This window comes from Miscanthus floridulus, chromosome 11 (genome assembly GCF_019320115.1).
Source record: "Miscanthus floridulus cultivar M001 chromosome 11, ASM1932011v1, whole genome shotgun sequence".
Classification (NCBI taxonomy): Eukaryota; Viridiplantae; Streptophyta; class Magnoliopsida; order Poales; family Poaceae; genus Miscanthus; species Miscanthus floridulus.
This window is the reverse complement of record NC_089590.1, coordinates 23,955,209-23,982,986: the sequence shown is the minus strand read 5'-3', so window position 1 is coordinate 23,982,986 and position 27,778 is coordinate 23,955,209. Positions and strand designations below refer to the sequence as shown.

At 43.7% G+C, this 27,778-nt stretch overlaps 2 protein-coding genes across 3 annotated transcripts; both read left to right on the top strand.

Moving 5' to 3' along the window:
• The first annotated feature begins 1,826 nt into the window (after positions 1-1,826).
• Positions 1,827-8,290, top strand: LOC136494168 (protein SMAX1-LIKE 4-like). Of its 2 annotated transcripts, none has more exons than XM_066490328.1 (3): positions 1,827-3,357; positions 6,225-6,486; positions 6,584-8,290. In XM_066490328.1, exons 1-3 carry the CDS (start codon positions 1,931-1,933, stop codon positions 8,015-8,017), a joined length of 3,123 nt encoding a protein of 1,040 aa, XP_066346425.1. In that variant the 5' UTR covers positions 1,827-1,930; the 3' UTR covers positions 8,018-8,290. The 2 variants fall into 2 exon arrangements, with proteins under 2 accessions (XP_066346425.1, XP_066346424.1); XM_066490327.1 differs by having other exon boundaries at positions 6,581-8,290.
• Positions 8,291-15,244: 6,954 nt separating this feature from the next.
• On the top strand, positions 15,245-16,086 carry LOC136492747 (uncharacterized). Its single transcript, XM_066488754.1, has 4 exons — positions 15,245-15,369; positions 15,454-15,540; positions 15,670-15,819; positions 16,017-16,086. The coding sequence occupies exons 1-4, from the start codon at positions 15,292-15,294 to the stop codon at positions 16,077-16,079; spliced, it is 378 nt and encodes a 125-aa protein (XP_066344851.1). The 5' UTR covers positions 15,245-15,291; the 3' UTR covers positions 16,080-16,086.
• Positions 16,087-27,778: the final 11,692 nt, after the last annotated feature.

The following is a 27,778-nucleotide window of genomic DNA, read 5'->3' as shown; positions in this document are numbered from 1 at the left end:
CAAGATGGCACCTTTCGAGGCGCTGTATGGACGTAAGTGTAGAACGCCTTTGTTCTAGAATTAGACTGGAGAAACTCAAGTGTTTGGACCTGATGTCCTTAGAGACGCGGAAGAACAAGTGAGAATGATTAGAGACAATTTGAGAGTGGCTCAGTCCCGACAGAAGAGTTACGCTAATACTCGCAGAAGAGAGCTGACTTTCGAAGTTGGTGATTATGTGTATTTGAAAGTGTCACCAATGAGAAGTGTGAAAAGATTCAATATGAAGGGAAAGTTAGCACTAAGGTATATTGGACCTTTTAAGATCCTAGAGAGACGTGGAGAAGTAGCTTATCAGTTGGAACTGCCTGAGAGTTTGTCAGGTGTGCACGACGTGTTCCATGTTTCCCAATTGAAAAAGTGTTTGAGGGTACCAGAAGAGTAGATTCCTTTGGAAGAACTTGCTGTTAAGGAAGATCTTACTTATGAAGAGTATCCGATAAAGATCTTGGAAACTGCCGAAAGAGTTACGAGAAGCCGAACCATAATGATGTGCAAGGTGCAGTGGAATCGGTATACAGAGGATGAAGCTACTTGGGAAAGAGAAGAGGATCTGAGAAAGTCTTACCCACAACTGTTTGAGTAAGCAATCATCCGAATCTCGAGGACGAGATTCATCTTAAGGGGATAGAATTGTAACACCCTAATTTTGCATTTTCTAAAAAGATAGTCAAATTGATTTATTTAAGCAATTTATGTGAGCATTCAAACATAGGAAAGTAATAATTTTTATAAAACTAAAATCAAATATAAGATTAGCTACAAGTGATGAGTTGAGAAGAAGTTGAAAAAAGTAGCATATCTTAGCTCCCTCCCACATTTATCTTTCTCGTCCAGACATTAAGCTGTTAGTGAAAATGTTTTGCCAAATAATTTTCTAAAAACAGTCCAGCTTCACATAAAGTTCCCGTTCAGTTTACCTTGGCCCCGTTCGCTGGTCTGAAACTTGGCTGAAACTGGCTGAAAAATACTGTTCCGGCTGAATTGTTGTGAGAGAAAAACACTGTTCTGGCTAAAAAAAGAAGCCGAACAAGCTATTTTTAAGACAAGCGAATGGGGCCCTTATATTCGGTTTTGTTCGGCTTCTTTTTTCAACCGGAACAATATTTTTCTCTCACAATATTTCAGCCAGAACAATATTTTTTAGCCAGTTTTAGTTAAAATTCTGCCAGCCGAACCAGGCAAAAAAAAAAAAAAGTTCAACTGTTTCAAAAAAAAAACTGCTTCTTAGCTGAGCTAACCGGCGCCTAAAACAAAACAAGGAGCACTTCTGCATGGCTGCATGGATAGGAAGTAGTGTGTGAAAGGGTAAGCTCGATCGATCCCTGCTTCCCTGAAAAACAGAGTCCTGTGCTCCAGCAAAAGAAAAGGACCCTTGCATGGCATTGGCCCGCACACTGGGCGTGAGAGAGAAAGCAGGGAGCAAAGGCTGGCGCGGCTGTGCAAAGGCGGCTCAGCAGGCGGCATCCGCCACACTTCGTAAAGAGACAAACTAGCTACCCTCCATGTAGCAAAAAAAAAAAAAAAAAAAGCTACTTCAATCTCAAATTCTCCGTAAAATGTTTGGAGAGAGAATACAAAGGTCGTAAAGAAAAGCAGCCATAAAAGGAGCCAGCAGCACGCCAGCACTAGCTAGCCTAGGCACGTACACAGACAGACGGCACCTATTGCCAAGCAGCAGCAGAGCGCTCTCATCTGATCCGATAAAACAGAGGGGAGAAGCGCTCAGCTAGCTCACACGACACGCCATCATTGCTGCGCTGCCTCCCAACGTTCGAGCACGAAAGAAGGCGTCTTTCCCTCCCATTGCTGCGAGCGAGGGAGAAGAAGCAAGAACGTGACACAAACATACAGCGTGTTAGGTGGAGGGGTGGCCGGGTGACGGTGAGGGATGCGGGCGGGGGCATACACCATCCACCAGTCGCTCACCGCCGAGGCGGCCGCGGTGCTCAAGCTCGCGCTCGCGCTTGCGCGCCGGCGCGGCCATGCGCAGGTCACGCCGCTGCACGTCGCATTCGCGCTGCTGACCGGCCCCGCCGCCGCCGCGTGCGCGCAGCCTCTCGCGGCCTTCTACTCACCCGCGTCCCCGGCGGCGCCGTACGGTCTGCTCAAGCGTGCCTGCCTGCGCTCGCACCCGGCGCCCCGTGCGTCGTCGTCACACGGCGCGCCGCAGCACCCATTCCAGTGCCGCGCGCTCCAGCTATGCTTCAATGTCGCGCTCAACCGCCTGCCCGCTTCCGGCCCGCACTCGCCGCCCTCCTCGACGGCGCCATTCACGTCGCCGCTTATCCAGCCCAGCCCCACACTCTCCAACGCGCTCGTCGCCGCCCTCAAGCGCGCGCAGTCCAACCAGCGCCGCGGGTGCGTTGAGCTCCAGCAGCCGCCGCCAGCAACAAATGCGCCGCCGCAGCAGCAGCAGCCACTACTCTCCATCAAGGTGGAGCTGGAGCAGCTAGTCATGTCCATCCTCGACGACCCCAGCGTGAGCCGCGTCATGCGGGAAGCCGGCTTCTCCAGCGCCACAGTCAAGAGCAACCTCGAGGAGGAGAGCGTGCTCATGCCACCACCTTCCTCCTCGTCCCCGCCGCCGCCACCCATCCCTCCCCACTTCTTCATCGACCCCAGCATTTCCTCCGGCAGCAAAGGTGGTGACCGCTTCGGGCTGTGGCCGGCGCAGTTCTTGGCCGCGCCGGTCCCGAGCGCATGCAACGACGACGTCGGCGCGGTCCTGCAAGTGATGGTCCGGAAGCAGGGGCGGCGAAGCAACCCCGTTGTGGTTGGCGACTCGGTGTCCATGGCGGAGGCCGTGGCCGGCGAGCTGCTGCGGCGCCTCGAACGCGGTGACGTCCCCGAAGACCTCGCCGGCGCTCACCTCCTCAAACTGCAGCTCTCCTACGTGCACTTCCGCCTCATGAGCCGCGCCAACGTGAACGCCCGGGCCTCCGAGCTCCGCCGTAGCGTGGACGCCGTCCAGCTCCAGCGCGGCGGCGGGCTGGTGGTCTACGTGGGCGACCTGCGGTGGGCGCTCGACGAGGAACCGAACGACAACCACGCGGTGTCGTCGTACAGCCCCGTGGAGCACATGGTCGCCGAGCTCGGGCGCCTCCTCGACGACCTCCGAGCCTCCCGCGGCCGCGCCTGGCTCGTGGCCACTGCCAGCTATCAGACGTACATGAGGTGGCAGCAGCGGCGCCGGCGGCCGGTGGAGTCCGCCTGGGCGCTGCAGGCCGTGGTGGTCCCCACCGGCAGCGGCAGCGGCACCGGCCTGTCCCTCAACAGCCTCCATTCCTCGTCGTCGTCCTCTTCCTCCCTCCCAAGGTAAGCACCAAGCAAACCAGTTCCCAACCGAGAAACCTGCTTTCCTACATACTACAGTACTATGCTCTCCTGCGTGCTGCCACCATGTTTCCGTCTGTGCTCGTGTCCGTGTTCCCTTTTGCTCACTACTGTTGCATTCTTGCTCTGGTCCTCCATTGATGCCTTACTGGCTAGAACAAGCAAACGGACAAGCTGTGCTGGTCAGCTCAGCGTGCATCTTGCAAGCTCCCCCGTGAGGCAGCATCCACCTGCTAACACTACTCCTAGTTCCTAGTAGCCATTAATGAGCTACTAGCTTGTCATGTAAACTCAAGGTACTGAAATATTGCAGAGAGGACATGAGGACGAAGAAATTGCTCTCTTCGTTTGTTTGTCTTAGGGTGCGATTAGTTGTCCAAACTTTGCACATCCAAAAAGCATCATGCACTGTAGTGGCACTGTAGCGTTCGTTTGTATTTGGTAATAATTGTTCAACCGTTGACTAATTAGGCTTAAAACGTTCGTCTCGCAAAGTACAACCAAATTGTGTAATTAGTTATTTTTTTATCTACATTTAATACTCCATGCATGTGTCCAAAGATTTGATGTGATGTGATGAAGAATCTTGCATTGTGCAAATTTTGGAGGTGCAAAGTTGGTGCAACTAAACAAGCACCCTGTTCACTTGTTGGTTTCAGCCAGCCAACAGTGTTTTCCTCTCACAACAAACCAGCACCAACCAGCCCAAACCAGCCCACAAACCAACCAGTGAACAGGCCGAAGGGCTTATAATCCGTAGTTTTAGACTTAGGGCCTGTTTGGTTTCCATACAAGTCTGGCGACTGAAAACCAGTGACTTATAAGTCATGTCTATTTGATTGTAGATGACTTATAAGCTCATTAAAGGTGTGGGCCCCACGCGGAAAAGGGTAACTTATAAGTTTTAAGTAAGGGTGAACCAACTTAAAATTTATAAGCAGAGTGACTTATAAGTTAGTGGTGTTTGACAAAATAAGTCATTTATTTCACTTTTCAACTTATAAGTAGGTGACTTATTTAGAACCAAATGTGCCTTTATCTTTCAACCCGAATAGTGTTGATCTCTCGCAACAAATCACCTGGAAGCATGTTTCGCGGGGCCGAACGGGATGGTAGCCTAGGCCCTGTTTAGTTCGCTCCCAAAATGCCAAATTTTTCAAGATTCCTCGTCACATCGAATCTTTGGACGAATACATGAAGCATTAAATATAAATAAAAAATAAAACTAATTACACAGTTTAGACGAAATCCACAAGACGAATCTTTTAAGCCTAATTAAACTATGATCGGACACTAATTGCCAAATAACAACAAAAACGCTACAGTGTCGTTTTGCCAAAAATTCCCACAACCAAACTGGCCCATAGCAGCCGTGTGATTTTTTTCCCCTATCTGTGGCGCAGAGCATAGATTCCATCGATCTGAGCTGGTCTCAGTTTCTGTCTGACGTAAAAGGGCTTCATCTGATGCAGCGACAGTGCCTGGCATCCTGATGAGCCCGGCCCTCCTTTTGGTACACCGGGAGGACGCGTCAGACTGATCCGATGCTGCTGCGTTGCGTCCCTTTTCCTAGCAATCATGCTGCCTTTCACAAGTTCAATCACATTTCTGTATTGCAATGCAGAGTTGAGGGGAAATCTCTGATAAAATAGAAAGTTTCGATTATCCTTGAACCGGTGCTGGCTACCGGTCAGGAAAAAAAAACACTTATCTTCTCTGATAATGTCTAGAAGGAAATTCAAATGTTCCGAAAAAAAAACTCAGAACTAGACTTCTACTGTGGCCAATGTTGAAAATTGGACTATTAGTGGTGGCTTGCTGAAACAGCTATGACAACTATAGCTGCACTATAGCAGCCGCTAAGCCATTTAGCATTTTGGAAAACTGAATATAATTTATAAGCTAGAACATTCATTATTCCAATAAAATTAACTGATTTCTCGTTTCAAAAAGGATGTAACTCTCACTTTTCGATGACTCAAACAATTTTATGTTTGACTAAATATTTATAAGTAGTACTAATATTTATGATACCTACTAGATTAAGCTTGAAATATATTTATATTATTATAATAGAACTATTTGAGTCTATAAATGTTTATGGTATTTTTTTATATAAATCTAGTTAAATTTGAAATTGTTTGACTCATGAGGAAGCAAAACTTCTATACTTTTTAGGACGAAGGGAGTATAACATCAGTAGTTGTCCAGCAGCCCAAGGCATAAACAAACACTAACCAGACAATCAGATGTTGGTTGATTAAGTTTTTAACTTATCTAACTTAAAAGAACATGTGGAACCTGTTTAGCGTCACTAAATAAAGACAGTGGCTGGCTATAGTTCAAAACAATCGCGGTTTAGCTCCGCTATTGCCTGATATAGCATCCATAACAGCCATAGCGTGAGAAAGAACAAAAAAACATAGTGGGGAGAACGTCCAGCCGCTCTAAGACCACTATAGCCTACTATTTTCAACATTGTTTTTGGCTCATCTTGTTTGAGAAGTACTCATCTATAATCTATAGTTGAAGGCTAGAAGCTCTATCATCTCTTTGTACCAGTACCAGTGTTCTTTCATGACATGTATTTGTTTGTCCCTGCCTAGCGTAAGTGTAACAGCATTGCTTTTGTCTTGATTAGAAGGGACTTCGCTGAAGTTTTGTGATTACTTGAAACTATTACTCTATTAGAGGACTAAAGTACATTAAGTAAGACTCGCTTGTTTGTTGGTCAATTTCTGTGAAAGCTGTCTACTCTAATATAGTAGAAGCTTCGTCCTGATCTTTTTTTTTTAGAACGATTGTAATGCCCTTATATTGTTTAGCATTGCTTTCTTTGTCCTGTCTAGTGCCAGTGCAGGGGTGCTTCCGGCAATGGTGACATCACAGCAGCTTCGGCAGAATCCTTTGGCAATGGCGAGGGCGGCGACTGCGTTTGCGAGCAGAGATGAGCAGGATGAGATGCAGCTGGTGCTCTGCACCGAGTGCACCAAGCACTACGAGAGTGAGGCGTCGCTCGTGAAGGCAGAGGCTGATGCGGAGGCCCCACGTGCCAGCCTCCCGGACTGGCTGGTGTTGGACAGGCCACCGGCAGCCCAAGCACCACACAAGGTAAGAAAACAATGACAATTGGATTTCTTGGCATGCCAAGAAGCTACTGATCTTAACAAGATGTGTCCTAACTGTGATTCTTTTGATGGTTTAGCAGAGATATCTGATCGAGTTGAAGAGGAAATGGAGCGGGCTGTGCCGCAAGCTTCACCTCTGCTCTGATCCATGCTCCCCTCCGTGTCCATGGTGGTCTGGTTCTTGCTTGCTACCTGCCAGCAAGAGCAAGCCAAGCGTGGCGGGGTTCTTGGGCTTGGATGGCTTGATGGAGCAACGCAAGAGCAGGACAGGACGGTGGCCCCCGCCCTCACCGTCAAGGGGTCCTCGTTGGGGCCTGAGTCCACCGACGATGGGACCGGGATGTCAGGGCGTGGCAACTACGCTTGCTCTTAGCAGCCACCCGCTCTCGGACTCGGCGACATCCGACAGCCGCGCCCCAGGAAGCGGCGATGGCTCCGCGGCGGCGGTGCGCGAGCTGGAGCAGAGGCTGCGCAGGAACATCCCGTGGCAGCCCCGAGCCGTCGTCGCGGAGATTGCCAAGGCGGTGGTTGCTAGCCGTCGCCGAGAGAGCGACGGTGCGATGGGCGCGTGGCTGTACGTGAAGGGGAGCGACCACAGCGCCACGCGGCGCGCTGTCATGGTGATCGCGGAGACGCGCTGCGGCTCGGCTGATCGCGTGATCTGCGCCGACGCGAGCAAGTTCAGCTGCGCCGAGGAGCTGTGCTTGGATGTTGTCTCCAGGGCGTCCGAGATGGGTGGCAGGATGCTGGTGGTGATCGTGGACGATGTCGAGAACGCATCGTGCGACGTTGCCGACTGCCTGGTCGCCGCATCTAAGAGCGGTTCTCTCAAGGATCATCAGTCCGGACAAGTACTGGATCTCTCCGGCTGCATCGTGATCCTGACGGCATCGAAGTTGCCCGGCGGCTACAGCGACCAAATAATCAGCCTGAGTCTGTGGTCGGAGGACGAGGCGTCGTCCGGCGCTCTCAAGAGGAAGACGGAGTCACCGCAGGGCGAGGGCAAGCGGGCACGGCACGACGTCGGGCTGGGCAGCCTTGATCTCAACCTCTGCGCCGAGGATGACCCAGACGAAGACGAAGACGATGGAGCCCCCAGCGACCTAACCGACGAAGGCGACTCCAGCGACTCGAGCGAGCACGGACAGCCCCACGGCCTCCTCGAGGCCCTCGCGGCCAGCGTGGTCACCCTCGACAAGGAAGGTGGCGGTGGCGGCGACGCCACAGCCTCCATCCGCGCAAGGCTTGCCAGGGCCATCGGCCAAGGAGGAACTGGGACGCGTGTGGAGGAGACGGCGGTGCAGGCGCTCGCAGCGGCGTCCGGACAGTTCCTTGAGGAGGAGCTTGACAGTTGGACGGCGGAGGTGCTTGAACCGGCGGTGGCGGTGGCAGCGGTCAAAAATGACGGGAAGGGGAAGGTGATAATAGTACTTGGATTGGGGCCCGGCGGAGGGGTCCGGGAGACAGCAGGGTTCATGGGCTCGGTCCTTCCAAGTAGGGTCCAGGTGGACTGAGCTGTGCTGCGCATTTTTTTGCTCTCGTTTTGGAAAGGAGGAAGTTGTTTATATGTAAGGGTAGGATTGGGGCCTGGAAATGGAGAATTTGGGATGGGCTAAGTAGGGTTTATATGTATTCGCCAAATGTCCTACTATTCTTACATAAGTAGTTTAGCATGTTAATTTACCAAGGGCACGTTTAATTCGTGAAAAATTTTGGGTTTGGCTACTGTAGCACTTTCGTTTGTATTTGGCAATTAGTGTCTAATTATGGACTAATTAAGTTTAAAAGTTTTGTCTCGCGATTTCTCACCCAATTATACAATTAGTTTTTTTTTCGTCTATATTTAATGTTCCATGCATGCGTTCAAAAATTCGATGTGATGGACAAAAACCAAAATTTTTTAGAACTAAACGCGCCCTAATACGTGTGGGTGTGGAATGTGGATTGCTCAACTTGAACCTTGGAATTTGGATCCACAAGTGAGCACAGAGTATCTCCAGAGACTTTGTGGCTAAAGATTCACATGATTTCGAACTACAATGGAGTATCATTCGAATGTTAGCATTTCCGTTCATGGGTTTGTGAAACTTCGAGTTAACCACTGCTTACCCGCAGATGATGTGCCAGCTACTCGTCCCTGACATGAGTGCATGAGAGAGGAGAGAGGACCCGATGAGTGACACGCATCGCACGGACACGTCACACGACGCACGCGACGGGAACAGAGGGAAAGGGAAGAATATCGCTGGTTCCGATGCGTGCAGGAAAGCGGACGCGACGGCGGCGAGAGGGACAAAGGAACACCCACTCCCCTGGCTGCCCTGCGCGCTTTCTTTCGCTTTCCATCAGCCTTTCCTTTTGCCGGAGGACCTCCTCGGGTGGTTGTTCAGTCTCCGCCGGTCGCCGGCCGGCCCTGGTGTAGGAGACGGGCTCCTTTTGGCTTTCCTTTCCCCGCTTTGGCCGCATGCGCGCAGGAAAAGACCACGCCTTGGGCGCGCCGCCGGGTGCTGGGTCGGAGACGGACATGGAACGGAAGTCCTGCGGCAAAACCCTCCTGTCCTGTCTCCATTTAATTTTTTTACTGTTTTTGTTAAGGAGTTGCTATATTTCAGTCGCATGAAATATATGAACCATCTCAGGCAACGTTCAGAACTCTTGGATCTGCATCCAAATGTTAGATCTATTCTCTGTTGTTTTTCTGTAGCAGGCAACAAAACGGGTCCGCAAATGAACCCGCAAACCCAACCAAAGCAGCTACCGGACCCGCCAAACCTTAACGGGTGCAAGATCCGATACCCGCTATATCAAATAACTACTCATTCGAGCCACAAAGCAGCTATTCGGCCCAATAAAACAGTACACAGAAATTACAGCTCCGACACTACACCCTCCAGCAAGAAAGAAACACCCCCGATTAATCTGGATCTAGAAGGGGAATTAGAGTGGAGAGAAGAGCGAAAATTAGAGAATAAATGCACAGGTAAAACACAAGAAGATGAACAAGGGCAAATGATATGATCTGTCACAGAACTGACCAATTTATAAGAGCACAAGTACAAAAAAAAAAAAAACAATCGCCGAAACGATCAAATTCTCGAACTTGAGCCCATATAAACCCGGTAGTCAACTGAAATCTCGAAGGATTTTAAACCAACTTGCATACAACCAAGATCACAGTAATTCAACATAACATATCGTACGTTACAACATTTCGCAGACGTTCGCAAATAGATTACATCATCATAGAGTCATCGTTATTACAAAACAAGTCTTGTAAAACATACGGGAGCAAATAGTTTAACTTACACACTCGAGTTCAAATACAAATACTGGTTGCTGATCATAACCCGCAAAAGCATTCAGATAAGAGAACAGAGATCATGCCCATGATCTAGTCTTCATCACCCGCCGGGTGGAGACAATACTTATAGAATCCCTAATATAGAAGGTCATCTGCAACAAGAGGGAATAAACCCTGAGTACGGGAATATACTTAGCTAGACTTACCCGTCGAAAACCAAACAAATGACACCAAGGATTATGCATAGCTTAATGTAGTGGATCTGGCTGACACTTTCTTTTTGCAGAAAAGCATAAGTAATAATGATCAACTCTTAACCTGAACTAGCAGTGACTTTTAGCCATTAACCTGGCAACTATATTAGCACCTATACTAAGCAATCATTTTATTAGGGTGCAAACATTAATAACCATATTAGGTATTCATTGTGGCAACCTTATCATCATCATCCATTTAACCATATCGTTAAATTAATTGAATCTACGTTGCCGCTGCTCAGTCAAGTTCTCACTATCCGGGAGAGACGGCGATTCGAATCGATTCCTATCCAACTGGAGGGGTAATCCTAAACACAAACCCTGCTTTCCCCGTCAGGGTCGCAAACAAGTCACCTTTGGTACGATTTAGGAGTCGCGAGTCCGAACATATCGAAATTCTTAGAGAACCACTTTGCCAAAGTTGTTCGGGACTCTAACCCACCTTGGACTTATGCCAATGGCTCTCCACACATCCTTACTACCTCTAGAATGCACGCCACTGCTCGTGTCCCCAGCCTGAGTCGAGCTACTAGGCTTCGCGGTCGGAACGACTTATCCGGCCAGCTAAGTGTTAGACTGCGTTCAATATGACATGAGGACGTACAGCGTATCGGTCCTTAAATGACTCAGACGGAGTCACTATGTTCAAACCTACACAAGACTCCGTCCGGTCTTAATTTATTATTAACATGGTTCTTTTTCACGATAGCAAATATAGCCAACCGTGATCCACCTCATCCTAAAGCTCGCAGGTGATAGGAAATCACCTGACTTCTACCGCACTAAGCATGGCTAAGCATTTAACCCGTCCTGAACTTAAATAGGATTCCAGTGCGATATCTGGACAAGGAAGGATATATAATACAGCAATTGGTTCCAACCAATTCCTATACTTAATGCATCATCAACAATAAAAGATACTCAATGTATTTGTAAAAACATGGGAGGCTTAATATGCTCCGGGACTTGCCTTTCAGGAATAAGGAAGGCTGGTGGTCAGGGCACACGGGCAACTCCTCCGCGGCGGCTGCTTCGTCAGCTTCCTGCACCTCGGGCTCCTCCTCCTGATTGGCTCCCTCGAACTCCAGCAATGTCACTCCCTCCGGCACACCTATTGCATGAATGCGCAAGATAAATATCATGGATGCACATGAATGAATGTCCGGGATGCTCGAGGAATGCACATGTTCGCTGTAGTTTACATATTCCAACTTAAGCCCTATTCAAATCACTTTACTTACCAAGTTTATACAACCTAATGTATAATTAATCATCTTCAGTTAATGACCTAGCACCTGCATCTAAGCATATTCTCAAGTTAGGCTAACCCCTAAACAATCAACAGGAACATTGCATCAAGCATACACTCAAGCATTTGTATTTCAGAAAAATTAAGACTATGTAATGGTACAGTAAACTATCCATAACTAGAGATTTATAAATCCAAATGGCATGCAACAAGACAATCTGGAAAGCTTATGAAATTGTCTACAATTCATTTTCAGACCTCAAGGCATGATTCAACACTTTACCAAGTCGAATTCTTTGATCTACAGAACTCTGTCCTCACAAGGCAGAGAGTAAGCAAAAACTGGAACCTAACTTTAAACAACTGTAGTTTCTAAACTACTGGGCCAAATGCCCTCAAATTTTGACAGGAGCTAGATACATAAATTATCTACAACTCTTGTATTCATCACACTCACAGAAAACCAAAATATCATGGAGAACTTTCTAAAGTTCCCAGATCTATCCAGAGGGACATAATGCAAACGAAATAATTATTAACTTATGATATAAACACATAATTGGACAAAACTAACTCTACTCACTTATTACTCATATCACAAGAACACCAGAAAGTGGGGTGTTCGTCACCAAAACATTTCTTTTAATACCTTTCTTAATTTATTTAATTAATTAGAGAAAATGGTAAACATATATGAAAACTATACCATTAAATCTAAAAAATTACAGTAGATACTACATGCCCTAAGTAGACTACCATAAAAATTTCACACCATTTGAGTAAGTATAACAGCCTACACAAAAATGATAAGGCATAATGGCTTAAAATGGCATAATTAGGAAACCTTAGTGAAAAGTGTCAAGCAACAGATTTCATATTTTTCCTAGCATCCTTAAGGTACTAGGATACTACCCACCAAGTTTCATGGTCATAGGATTCCTAGATAATTTACAAAAATTCACACAAGTATCAAACAGTGATAAAAGGAAAATCTATAACTCAAAAACTATACATGCAATGACTCTCAAATTTTAACCAGAGCTTCTACTAAGCAAGACTAGCTTAACCACAAAATTTCATAATTTTTGGATCATATAAACTCAAGATATGATTTAAACAAGTTTGCATGCATTCAAAAACACCTTTCAAGTTCCTATTTAATTCATTCAAAATTTCTACATCATGTGCTCAAGACATATTTTTCTTAAATACTAGACCTCACTGTGAGTCTAACAAAATTTGAATTACACCATTTGGATCTACACATTTGGAGTTACAAAATTCACAAAACAGCATCAAAATCTGCATAAATGAACTAGCCTTTTGAACAAACAGTCACTGACGTGTGGGACCCGGTTGTCAGCCGGACCCGCTTGTCAGTGAGACAGAACAGGGGAGGCGGCTTCGACGGCGCTGATCACGGCGAAGCTCGCCAACGGCGACTCCTCTGACGAAATGGAGGACACCTACGTGATCTACGTGACGAGACGCATCGATCAATGCTACTAGTGTGACCTAGGTTTAACCGGAGGTAGCTCGTCGCCGGTGATGGCAGCACGGCAGAGCTTCGGCGCGAGCTGCCAGCGTCAGCAAGCCATGGTTGGCTTAACCGAGCACGGTATGAGCTACAGGAGGTCGCCACGGTGCTATCCCAGCAAAGAGAAGAGGCGGGAAGGTTCCTAGCTACCCCGACCATGGCGCCCTCAACTCCGGCGAGGACATGCTCATGGCGGCGGTGGCTGGAATGGTCACTGCGCCCTTACCAAAGCTCAAACAACTCAGCTAGGAGGTGGAGAACGTAGAGGAGAGCACGACGAGCTATGGACGAGCTGGCCGGTGCGTTTTTTTGCAGCGACGAGCGAGCTAGGCGCTAGCGAAGCTTGGTCGGCAACAATGGCGGAGCAGCTGCTCTGTTGCTGCACGCGGGTGAAGGCGAAGGAAATGAAAAACAGACTATGAGCCGGTCGGTAGGCGCGTGGGGGTGTTCACATCGTGGCCAGCAGCACCAGGACGGCCACGGTGCGTGGTTGCACAGTCAGACGGCTGGCGACAGGTGGCGCCACGCGTTGGACGTTTTCTGAAAATGGTCAGCACTGTAGCTTGCCTGAAACTCTGATTCAGTGATCCATCAACCGACTGACAGGCGAAGTTTGACAGTGATTAACTCCTAAACCGTGATGATATAGCTCAAGGTACAATTGACAAAGTTGAACATCTACATGTGAACTACAATTTTTACAATTGGAGCTCGAGCTGGTTTGGCTTTGTTTGCAAACTACAGAGCTCTAAACTAGGGTACATGAAACTGAAATCCAGTTATAACACTGAGAATTATTTTCAGATGTTGAATCAGCTTTAAATTCTGACTTGTGGGCCATTTTTAAGCATGTTGTGCACATTTTCATGACTTAGCTCCTAAACAAAGTTTGTTCCTTATAAAATTTGCTACAACTTTGCTTTAGGTTGCTCAGACATGCAAACATCCTAAGCTACACTTTTTAAACAGTCAAATAAAAGGGGTTTAGGGGTCAAAACAAGTCAAACCACTTTTGAAATCCTATTTAGGCAACATGATCAATATGAACAATGTTCCAAATGACATTCTAGGTGTCCCTAAGTTGTTTAAGAGAATTATTAGTCACAGCACACCTTGGTCACACAAGAATCAAGCATTGTATGTACTGAAACAATGAAAAACACATGAAATGTTACAAATGTTTCATAGTCATGTTTCACATGTTTCATGATCTTGTTGCATAGTATTAACTAACCATATTTCACTAAAGTGAGTTGCACATGTTGCACTTAAGTGTTGCACACTTTTCATTTCATAAACGAAAAAACACACATGAAATATAACGATACGTTGCAATGTTTCAAAAACATGTTTCAGGCAACACAAGCTTATGAATGGATGAATGATGCTCATGTTCATGAAATGCAAGTGCAAATGTGGAAGGCAAACACTTGAGGTGTTACATGATCTGCCTAGGAAAAAGGTACTAACCAGCAAGATTATTCTATTTCTTGTCTTCATCTCCTTTTTCTCATTGCATCAGTTCACTGAAACACCTGAACCGTAACCATCTTGCTTCTGTCTTCTTTGTTGCTGTTGCTATAGCTCTATAGTTATCCAAAGTAAAGTACACTTGTCAAACCGATTTAGATTTCCAGTTATCTGTCTCCAACAATTACAAAATAAGTATATGAAAATTGCAAGTTTCAAATAGTGCAACTGTAACGTATTGTTACTTATATAAATACATGTATATATACAAACTAATTACTAGTATTATAAGCCCATCAAGGAGTGAGGAACAGAGTAGTATGTCAAAGTCACATTTGCATTTTCATAGAGCCTAAAAAATTTAGTAAGACATTCACCTGCATTTAAGAGTAGGATGGTACATCATGAGTTATGTAAACTGCATTTAAGTGGTAGCACAAATCATAACAGTGACCATAGAGCAAATCTAGTGGGATCCATGCCTACATGGTGGTTGATGACTACAAGAACAATGTGTTATGAACCTAGGCAACTTGTATAGGATTTAGGGGCAACTTGTGTAGAATTCAGAGGCAACTTGTAAAGGAATTAGGGGCAACTTGTATAGAATTCAGAGACAACTTGAATAGGATTTAGGGGGAACTTGTATAGAATTCAGAGGCAACTAGTATAGGATTTAGAGGTAACTTGTATAGGATTTTGGGGAAACTTGTAAAGAACTCAGAGGCAACTTGATCACAAATTGATCAGCTTGTGGAATTCCATGCACATGATAGAATTGCCGACAGACACCCTTCTTTTTTGCTTGTTTGTTTTGGTTGTAAGTTTAGATGATCACCACAAATGTCACTACCCACTGGCTGACTGCAATGCAAAAGATCTTCTTACACCTAAAAATAATAGTTTGTTGCATATTTATGCAGGTTCACAACGAAGGACGGCATCAAATAGGAGATGAAGACTTCTTAAGGGAAATGGGTATTGGATGTGATGACACTGGACTAGAACTTACACAATTATCAGAGATAACAGCTAACATACATTGTGAACAGGTTTGAAAAATTGATTTATCTTATTATATGCAGAGTGCTTTGGCAGTGTTGCTTTCACTAATCGGTTTATCTTAATATATGCAGAGTGCTTTAGCAAGAGATTTAGAAGCCAATATTCAAAGTTACTACAATTTTGATTCAAACATTGTAAACCCCAATTATACTAATGAGGTAAATAAAAATTGCAGTTATTATATATTAATAAAACTACAATTGCAATGCTACAAACTTGTAATTTAGACTATTCCTAATTGCAACTACTGATATTTGAGTTTCTTTTTGTTTGTTTGTAATGAACAGGATAGTTCATCAGCACTACTGGACTACAACTGTTATGGACAGGATAGTCTTCTTCATATGCAGGGTGCGTCCGAAAGAGAAGTGGAATTCAATCCTGAGAGCTACTACATGTTTCATACAAACATTGAAAATGCCAACAATACTCATGAGGTAAAAAGGAATTCAACTTATAACACATATTGTCAGTGTGACATATAAGTTTGTCAAACCCTGTGCAAAAAATATAATAATAATAATGCAGCAGGCACTACAAGTTTGACTTACTTTGTCTTGCTTCAATGTGTTATTCCACTACTTTGTCTTCCTCTCTATCTCCTTGGCATTTGACTGACCTCATGCTGTAACAGCAGAGCTCAATACCACCAGTGAACTACAGCAGCTATGGACAAGAACAAGAAATGCAGAGATAAGAAGTGAGATTCCTAAAACTCGCATTTCACAATTTTTTTTTAAAAAATGGGTACTAACAAAAGAACTAAGATTTTATTGTAATGGTGAACCCCAAAATTTGCAGGTGATCATGTCACCAGGAGGAACAAGTTATGTACTATCACAGGGCGGATCAAGCTATACAAGCCTTATGAACCAAGTCATAGCTCAGGCTAAATCTTCAAATCAGAATTATGAAGAATTTTTGTCATATGAAATGACAGGAAGTTTCATGGACATACTCAATGAGCCATTTCCACTAGAGGTATTTACTTGTTCTCTACATATACAGCTAAATTACTTTGTTTGCTACAATACAAGATGAAATATCTAACAGTACACCTTTTTCCTTACCGGTGAAAACAGAACCGGATGTTCATCACTACCAGTAGAATCTATGAGCCACCACAAGATGATGTAGACGGCCTGCGAAATGAAGAATTAGAAGCAGTACCAGAGTTTGCAAATGAAGAAAACATGGTACATGAGGAAAGACAAGATGAACAAGGCAGTGAAGGGGAGCAAGATACAGAGGGCAACATGACAAAACAACATCTAGTAGCAAGTGAAGAACAAGATGAAGAAAGAGCTCAGGGCAATTCAGATTGAAAGCCAAAGTATTATGGCAGCTGAGCGTTTGTCTTAGGAACATGCTAGCAGGCATGTTCCTCAGCTAGGCATGAAATTCAAAACAATAGAAGATGCGTACAGTTTCTACAATGACTATGCATTTATAGTCAGGTTTTCATTGGTCAAATGGCACACATACAAGTGCCAAGACAAGAAAGATCACAACTATGGCCAGGTAACAAGGGTCACATACAAGTGTAACTTGTCTGGTAAGAGAAAGGAGGATGATAGCACTAATGTTTCAGGAGTACAAAGCACAAGAAACAACAAAAGGAAGATTTCTATTTCAGGAGTCCAAAGCGCAAGAAAGAACAAAAAGAAGATTTCTGGTACACCGCCAACACCTAATCTTGTGCCAAACAAAAGGAAAACAAGTACGCTTGTACCAACTGAGTGCCCCGCTGAACTTGTTGTCACACTATAGAATGGAGAATGGAAAATAACCAGGTTGAATCTTGAGCATAATCATGTGTTTGCAAGCAAGGATCAGAAGAATAAACTATTTTCACAGATTAGGATGACTGAAATGGAGAAAGAACTTATTGCAACATTCAACAAAGTGAACCTACCAGATAGGAATATTATGGCAGTCCTATCTTATATAAGAGGGGATGTCACTCCATATAACAAGAAACATATCAGCAACGAGAAGACAAAGATAAATAAGGCAACATCGGATAATGACATGCAGCAAGTGTATGACTGGTTCTCTAAGAAACAGGCTGAGGACCCAATGTTCTTCTACAAGTTTTCCATAGATGAAAACAACAAAGTGAAAAACATTTTCTGGTCCAATGGTACAAGTAGAAGGTACTATGAGGAATTTGGAGATTGCATCAGTTTTGATACAACCTACAACACAAACAAGTACTCCCTCAAGTTTGCACCAATTGTTGGTATTACAGGTCATGGGGACAATTGTCTGTTTGGTTGCGCTTTCATAATGGATGAAACTACAAAAACTTTTGAGTGGTTGTTTTAGACAATGCTGACTTGTATGGGAGGAAAGCACCCTAAAACTATAATCACTGACCAGGACCTAGCAATGAAGGCTGCTATCAGAAACGTTCTATCGGACACTATTCATCAAAACTGCTTCTTCCACATTATGAAGAAAGCTCAGGAGAAAGGTGGCAGGATATTTTCATTGGAAAGGAACAAGAAGCTGCATGACGATCTCTTTGACATTCTTAGGAACTCATTGATCGAAATAGAGTTTGAGTACTTGTACAAGAAGTTGCCACAAACATATGATGTCGGTGGCTTCAGATACCTTGATGACATGTGGTTTAATAGGGAAAATTTTGTTCCATGTTACTTCAAGAAGCATTTCTTCCCTTTCATCAACTCTACAGCGAGAAGTGAAGGCACAAATGCATTATTCAAACTGGATGTCACACCAAGGTATAGTATTATGAGATTTATGAATGAGTTCCAAAGAATTTCAGATACAATAGAAAAGAATCAAGTAGAATAGGACTTTGAAACTAGATCAATGCCTTGGTTGAGTACAGCATATGAGTTCGAAAGGCAGGCTACAAGGCTGTACAATAGAAAGATATTCTTCAAGTTTCAAAAGGAGCTCATATTGGCAACAAAGTATGAGGCTCAAGAACTCCAGAAAGATAAAGTTTATGCAGTGTTAAAATCAGAGTACCATAGGCAATTTGAATTTAGAACAAGGAGATACATTGTGACAGTAGACTTGACATAGAAAAACTACAGATGTCTGTGTTGCAAATTTGAAAAAGATGATGATGAGGACATCAAAACCGACGACGCATCCGCGCCGACACCAGTACCTATCGCTAGTCCTCTTACTCGTGCTCGTGCTCGTAAAATTAATCATCAAGTGAGTTGCCTCTTGAGCTCCTGTCCATCTTGTTTAGATCTTGGAAATGCGTGCACTCTTGTTTTGATTAGGAACCAAGCAGAAGATCGAAAGGGAGAAGGATTCGCGATGGCTGGATTCGGACTGCAGAAAGGCACCAACTTGTGACCATCACCACGGTTGTATACGGAGTCGGATTCGGGCGCTTTAGGACTTGTTGGAAAGCTTATCAAGTCTATTTTCATATGGAACCAGTTCCACGTCCATATCTATTCGGCAGCATCAGCAATTATTCAATTACCGTCAAGAGGTCTTTATGTCCAGGGTGCTGCGTCACCTTATTTTAGTCCGATGGGCGGTGTATCGTCTTAGGGTCCATTAGGGACGTGTTTTAGGGTTGGAGTACGACCCAAACACCTTGTTGGTCGTCCACCCCATGTTATATACCCTTTGGCCGCCGCCAAGACACTCGGGTTTTTGTTTAGATCAAGTTTAGCCTTTGCTACTTGCTTGTAGGCGCGCGTGTTGATCGAGCCGCCCGTCTCCTTGTCTTCGGAAGCCCACTCATAATAAGAATCAGTTTGAGGTTTTCAATTTCATCTTGCAAATTCAGTGCTTGTTTCCTTGTTCTTGCTAGTTCTTCGATTGCTTGCAGGACGGGAGCCCTAGTGGCTGGTTGTCGCGCTCCACAAGATCGTGACGGCCTTTGGAGGTGGTGTATCGGTTGCTAAGGCACAGTCTTGGAAGGCTGTAGTCAGTCCGTGAACGTCATCTCCATCCACCAAATTGAGTTATCTCACGCCTCTCATCGAAAGATCGTCCATAAACCCTAGCGGGTTCTTATCAATTGGTATCAGAGCAAGGTTTATCGGTGAGAGACTTGCAATTCTTCATTGTTTTTATTTTTTCCTATAGTCCAGAAAAGCCAAAAAAAAGTAGATTAGTTTCCTGCAATCCTATAAACCTTTGGGCCGTGGCTAGTGCTACCTAGTTAGGGCTTGTTGAGTCGTCGGTTGCATCGGTTGTGTCAAGTTGCTGGTCTTAGTTTTAGTCCTTTAGAGTTTCGAGTTCTTGTCATGTTCTAGTCACAACCGTGCACGTTTGAGTGGCTGTCCGAACCACTTAAGTCATACCATATTCTGAATCTGAGCAGGTTTGGTGATCCATTGTTTCTGAATCTAAGTAGATTTCGGTGATTCATTGTTTCCGAATCTGAGTAGGTTTTGGTGATCTAGTTATTTCCGAATCTAAGTTGTTTGCTGTGTGCAAGTCCAAGTTTGAGTTGCTGACCAAACAACTCAAGTCATACCATACTTTGAGTGATCTTACTCTAGAGAGAGAGAGAGAGAGAGTATCTTTTAATTACCTTTATACCCCTACACTTTCAGAAAAAGTGTGAGTGGTGAGTTGCTCATTTGTCATCTCTCTATTCATATAATCAGTTTTGAGTGTCCCCTGCAAAAAAAAGAAAGAAAAAAAGAAAAAAAAACAAAAGAAAAAGAAAGAGAAAGAAAAAAGGGGGCTGTTTTGTGATTGTTTGTTCGCTTCAGGTGGTGCGTTGTGCCTTCATTTGTATCCAGGCTCGCGTCTCTAGCATGGTCTAGGCTAGGACCAGCACAGTACCGCCGGTTGAACAATTATTCAGCTTGCTTTTTATAACTAACGTGGTGCTAGTTGTTCCTTTGTTTTCAGCCCACCTGTAGCTCCACATATTTTATAGCTTGACAGGTCTTGTGCTGCGGCACCGATACACTTCATCCATTGCCGCAGACTTGTTGGTAGGCGACCCCTACTGTCGAGCAAAGTAAGAATTGGTAAGAACTTGTGTAACAAGTTGAGAGCGAGCGACTTGCTGTAGCTACTTCCTAGTAGTTGTAGGGCTTTTATCTCTACTTGTTTTCGTGTTGTCTTTGCCTTTGAACCATGATAGGGTCAGGTGATGATAAAACTATTCCACATTCACCTCACACTAAGGGCATCATACAACATTTTGAAAGGAAAGTGAAGCTGCACACCGAGGGCCTTGATAGCGACTTGCAGGTGACAAATGAAAAGCTTGGGCAGTTGGAGGCAATGCAGATTGCCACCAATAACAAGCTCGCAAGTTTGGAGGAATCTGTTGCTAGTGTGGACAAAAGCCTTGTCGCTCTTCTAAGGCATTTTGATGCCTTGCACAATGATGATAAGCCTTGCACAATGATGATAAAGAGAAGTATAAAGAAGAAAAGGAGGCAGGTCACGAGGATGGGGGTGATGATGTTGACTACACTAGTGATACTGAACATGATGATTGAGACACTCGTGAACGCCGTCGTCTACGTCACAACCGTAGAGGTATGGGTGGCAACCGCCGACGCGAGGTACACAATAATGACGATGCCTTCAGTAAGATTAAATTTAAGATACCTTCTTTTGATGGTAAATGTGACCCTAATGCATATATTACTTGGGAGATTGCTATTGATCAAAAGTTTGCATGCCATGACTTTGCTGAGACTACACGTATTAGGGCTGCTACTAGTGAGTTTACAGATTTTGCTTCTGTTTGGTGGATAGAATATGGCAAGAAAAATCCTAATAAACTACCTAAAACATGGGATGTGCTGAAACGAGCCATGAGAGCTAGATTTGTTCCATCTTATTATGCTCGTGATATGATAAATAAGTTGCAGCAATTGAGACAAAGTGCTAAAAGTGTAGAAGAATATTATCAGGAATTACAAACGGGTATGTTGCGTTGTAATTTAGAGGAGGATGAGGAACCTGCTATGGCTAGATTTTTGGGTGGGTTAAATCGGGAAATTTAGGACATCCTCGCTTACAAAGAATACAATAGCGTAAACCGTTTGTTTCATCTTGCTTGTAAAGCTGAAAGGGAAGTGCAGGGATGACGTGCTAGCGCAAGGACTAATGCTTCTGTAGGGAAAGCTAGTTCATGGCAGCAACATACGGCTACAACTCCATCTCCACGTACTCCTACACCATCATCCAGTGACAAGACTTGAGTTGCTCCCATAAATTCAGTTGCGAAGACAATACAAAAGCCTGCTGCAAGTACTTCATCCGTGGCATCGACGGGTAGAACAAGCAACATACAATGTCACCGGTGCTAGGGATATGGGCATGTGATGCGTGACTATCCAAACAAGCATGTCATGATTTCAAAGATGATGGTGAGTGTTTATCTGCTAGTGATTTTGATGAAGATACACTTGCATTGCTTGTGGTTGACCATGCAGGTAGTGAAGAACAAATAGAAGAACATGTTAATGCAGGTGACGTGGACCACTATGAGAGCTTGATCGTACAGCGAGTGCTTAGTGCACAAATGGAGAAGGCGGAGCAAAATCAGCGACACACCTTATTTCAAACAAAGTGTGTCATCAAAGACCGTTCGTGCCGCATGATCATTGATGGGGGTAGCTGCAACAACTTGGCAAGCAGTGACATGGTACAGAAGCTTGCACTCACCACCAAACCACACCCACATCCCTACTACATCCAATGGCTAAACAACAGTGGTAAGGCCAAGGTAACTAGACTTGTGCGAATCAATTTTGCCATCGGGACATATAAAGATATTGTTGAATGTGATGTTGTGCCTATGCAAGCTTGCAATATTCTGCTAGGTAGACCTTGGCAATTTGATAGGGATTCTATGCATCACGGTAGATCAAATCAATATTCTTTTCTATACCATGATCAAAAAATTGTGTTGCATCCTATGTCTCCTAAAGCTATTATGCAAACTAATGTTGCTAGGGCTGCTAAATCCAAGAGCGAGAGCAATAAAAATGACAAATCTGTAATTGAAGACTAAGATGAGATAAAACTGAAAGGACAATGTATGCTTGCCACAAAATCCGATATTAATGAGTTCAATGCATCCACCTCTGTTGCTTATGCTTTGGTATGCAAGGATGCTTTGATTTCAAATGAGGATATGCAACGTTCTTTGCCTCCTGCTGTTGCTAATGTTTTTGCAGGAGTATTCTGATGTGTTCCCAAGTGAGATACCAGCAGGGCTGTCACCAATACGCGGGATTGAGCACCAAATTGATCTTATTCCTGGTGCATCTTTGCCAAACCGTGCGCCATACAGGACAAATCTAGAAGAAACAAAGGAAATTCAGCGATAAGTGCAAGAACTACTAGACAAAGGTTATGTGCGTGAATCTCTTAGTCCTTGTGCTATTCCAGTAATTTTAGTGCCTAAGAAAGATGGAACCTGGCGTATGTGTGTTGATTGTAGGGCTATTAATAATATCACCATTCGATATCGACACCCTATTCCACGATTAGATGATATGCTTGATGAATTGAGTGGTGCTATTCTATTTTCAAAAGTTGATTTGCATAGTGGGTACCACCAGATTCGTATGAAATTGGGAGATGAATGGAAAACGGCTTTCAAAACTAAGTTCAGTTTGTATGAGTGGTTAGTAATGCCTTTTGGGTTAACTAATGCACCTAGTACTTTCATGAGATTAATGAATGAGGTTTTGCGAGCTTTCATTGGGAAATTTGTTGTCGTCTACTTTGATGATATACTGATTTACAGCAAATCCATGGATGAACACCTTGATCACTTGCGTGCTGTTTTTAATGCTCTATGTGATGCATGTTTATTTGGTAACCTTGAGAAGTGCACTTTTTGCACCGATCGAGTAGCGTTTCTTGGCTATGTTGTTACTCCACAGGGAATTGAGGTTGATAAATCCAAGATTGAAGCTATACAAGGATGGCATGTACCCACGATGATCACACAAGTGTGGAGTTTCCTAGGACTTGCTGGTTTCTATCGCCGATTTGTGAAAGATTTCAGCACCATTGCTGCACCGTTACATGAACTTACAAAGAAGGGAGTGTCCTTTTCTTGGGGCAAAGCACAAGAGCATTCTTTCCACATGCTAAAAGATAAGTTAACACATGCACCTCTGCTCCAACTTCCTGATTTTAATAAGACTTTTGAACTTGAATGTGATGCTAGTGGAATTGGAAAGGGTGGTGTTTTATTGCAAGAAGGAAAACCCATTGCATATTTTAGTGAGAAACTAAGTGGACCTATGCTGAATTATTCTACTTATGACAAAGAATTGTATGCACTTGTGCGAACATTGGAAACATGGCAGCATTATTTGTGGCCTAAAGAATTTGTTATACATTCTGATCATGAATCGTTGAAGCATATTCATAGTCAAGGAAAACTAAATCGTAGACATGCTAAGTGGGTTGAATTTATTGAATCTTTCCCTTATGTAATTAAACACAAGAAAGGAAAAGAGAATGTCATTGCTGATGCTTTGTCTAGGAGATATACTTTGTTGACACAACTTGACTATAAGATCTTTGGTTTGGAAACAATTAAAGAACAATATGTGCATGATGATGATTTTAAGGATGTCTTACTGCAATGTAAAGATGGAAAAGCATGGAATAAATTTGTTGTGAATGATGGCTTTGTGTTTAGAGCTAACAAGCTATGCATTCCAGCTAGCTCCGTTTGTTTGTTGTTGTTACAGGAAGCGCACGGAGGTGGTTTGATGGGACATTTTGGAGCAAAGAAGACGGAGGACATCCTTGTTGATCATTTCTTTTGGCCAAAGATGCGGAGAGATGTGGAGAGATTTGTCTCTCGCTGCACGACATATCAAAAGGCTAAGTCACGCATAAATGCACATGGTTTGTATATGCCTCTACCTGTTCCTATGCTCCTTGGGAAGATATTTCTATGGATTTTGTGTTGGGATTACCAAGGACTAGGAAGGGCCGTGACAGTGTTTTTGTGGTTGTGGATAGATTTTCGAAAATGGCACACTTTATACCTTGTCATAAAACTAATGATGCCACACATATTGCTGATTTGTTCTTTCGCGAAGTTGTTCATTTGCATGGTGTGCCAAACACAATTGTTTCTGATCGAGATGTTAAATTTCTTAGCCATTTTTGGAGAACTTTATGGGCTAAATTGGGGACTAAACTTTTATTTTCTACCACTTGTCATCCCCAAACTGATGGTCAAACTGAAGTTGTGAATAGAACTTTATCAACTATGTTAAGGGCTATTTTAAAGAAAAATATTAAGACGTGGGAAGATTGTTTGCCTCATATTGAGTTTGCTTATAATCGTTCAATGCATTCTACAACAAAGATGTGTCCATTTGAGATTGTTTATGGCTTGTTACCATGTACTCCTATTGATTTAATGCCTTTGCCAACTTCAGAAAAATTAAATTTTGATGCTAAACAACGAGCTGAATTAATGTTGAAACTACATGAAACAACTAAACAAAACATAGAGCGTATGAATGCTAAATATAAGTTTGCTGGTGATAAAGGTCGAAAAGCAATAAATTTTGAACCTGGAGATTTGGTTTGGTTGCATTTGAGAAAGGAGAGGTTTCCTGCATTGAGAAAGTCTAAATTGATGCCTAGAGCTGATGGACCATTTAGGGTATTACAACGAATTAATGAGAATGCATATAAACTTGATCTTCCAGCAGATTTTGGGGTTAGTCCCACATTTAACATTGCAGATTTAAAGCCATATTTGGGTGAGGAAGATGAGCTTGAGTTGAGGACGACTCAAATGCAAGAAGGGGAGGATGATGAGGACATCAACACCGACGACGCATCACCGCCGACACCAGTACCTATCACTGGTCCTCTTACTCGTGCTCGTGCTCGTAAAATTAATCATCAAGTGAGTTGCCTCTTGAGCTCCTGTCCATCTTGTTTAGATCTTGAAAACGCGTGCACTCTTGTTTTGATTAGGAACCAAGGAGAAGACCGAAAGGGAGAAGGATTCGCGATGGCTGGATTCGGACTGTAGAAAGGCACCAACTTGTGACCATCACCACGGTTGTATACGGAGTCGGATTCGGGCGCTTTAGGACTTGTTGGAAAGCTTATCAAGTCTATTTTCATATGGAACCAGTTCCACATCCATATCTGTTCAGCAGCATCGGCAATTATTCAATTACCGTCGAGAGGTCTTTATGTCCAGGGTGCTGCGTCAACTTATTTTAGTCCGATGGGCTGTGTATCGTCTTAGGGTCCATTAGGGACGTGTTTTAGGGTTGGAGTACGACCCAAACACCTTGTTGGTCATCCACCCCATGTTATATACCCTTTGGCCGCCGCCAAGACACTCGGGTTTTTGTTTAGATCAAGTTTAGCCTTTGCTACTTGCTTGTAGGTGCGCGTGCTGATCCAGCCGCCCGTCTCTTTGTCTTTGGAAGCCCACTCATAATAAGATTCAGTTTGAGGTTTTCAATTTCATCTTGCAAATTCAGTGCTTGTTTCCTTATTCTGGCTAGTTCTTCGATTGCTTGCAGGACGGGAGCCCTAGTGGCTGGTTATCGCGCTCCACAAGATCGTGACGGCCTTTAGAGGTGGTGTATCGGTTGCTAATGCGCAGTCTTGGAAGGCTGTAGTCAGGCCGTGAACGTCATCTCCATCCACCAAATCGAGTTATCTCACACCTCTCATCGAAAGATCATCCATAAACCCTAGCGGGTTCTTATTAGATGGTATAATATGCTGCCATATCATCAAGGTGCTCACAAACCTAAATATATCTCAGCTAGATGACAGTTATTTCATTGAAAGATGGAGGGCTAAAGAGAGGAAATAGTTGACAAGGCAGAATACTGTATCAGAAATAGAGATTGAGAAGAGCAGTCCATTGAGGCACAACATATTGTCAAACAAGTTGAGCAATATTGCTTCAGATGGATCAAGAACAATGGAAACATTCAACTATGTTCTAGAAGAAGCCGAGCGAATGCAAAGAAAACTCAATGAACCAGCAGATGAAGTCAGACTGCAACAATCACAATCTGTTCAACAAAGTGGTACTAATGTTTTGCAAGATGCTAATGATGCAGCCAGACTACCTCAAACAGAATCAACTCAAGAAAGTGATACAATGCTTTTGCAAGACCCTAATAATGCTCAGAAAAGAGGAAGGCCCAAGAGGCAAATAGGAATAGTTGAGGACATCAGAAGCAAAGCAAAAAGCAACTTTACCTGTACACACTATCGTGAAGGAGGGCATAACATCAAGACATGCCAAAAAAAGCATCTTCCTCCTGTGCCTAAAAAACAAAGAAAAGGAAATCAGGTAACACAGAGAAACATAGGCAAAAAGTAAATGTTAGCACAACAGCAATTGATGTCACTTCTTCATATGTATATTCATCTAATGTTGTTGATATTATCATGCAGGAGATATTGACAACACTAATAAATAGTAGCAGTGCAAGTGCAGCAAGCAAACCAAAGAAGGGGAAAGTCAAGAATTGAGAAAACAAAAAACAAGAGATGGAATGCTAATAGCTGCAATTACAATGGCCAAATAATTTATGTAATTTATTAGTAATAGAGCAATTGTAAATTCAGTACTATTATATCTTTAGACCTACAATGAAATGTATCTATCTGAGGCTACTGGAAGAGACTACTGGGCCGCAACTTGATAAAACATGGATTGCACGTGCTCATAACTAAAATTGCAGTGCCCTACACTTGCAATTTACATTACATCAAACTGCAATTACATAACTGAATATTTAAGTTGTTTGGTTTACATATGCAGTGGCCTACAGCTACTGCTACTGCTAAGAGAACTTGGTGCAGACATACATACCTGCCATATGCTTCATCCATGGTTTCAATTGGATTGTCATTTTTCTTTTTTGTTGCAAGCTGCAAAAAAATAACAACTTTTGAGTCATCCTTGTTATGAAATTATGATCATGCTTCACAACTAAATTATCAACACATAAATATTTCAATCACTCACACAAAGAGTTCACAAATCCTAGCAATATCAAGAAAGGCGACCCTCTGCTTGAGCAATGGCATGTTCTGCTCTAACTTGCTCAGGTGGCCTCCCACTCCTGATATCGGTAGAATTGGAGCTAGGTGGCCTTCCCATCTTCCTGTACAGACAAACCCAACAAACAAGACAATGTAGTCAAATCACAATACATAGGAAAAAGTTGACAAAAATATTAGCAAGCATGGCAGCATGGTTACAGTATAATATACTGCAAGGTACCATAGACACAAGTAGAACTGCATGATAAATGCAGTTCATAAGACTAAAAGCAAAGGAAAAATCAGATCCAACTGTAACGACAAAGGAAAATGGATAAACTTACTTCCTCATGGACTATCAATCTTCTGCATTTGGTCTACTAGTTCTCTTGCAGA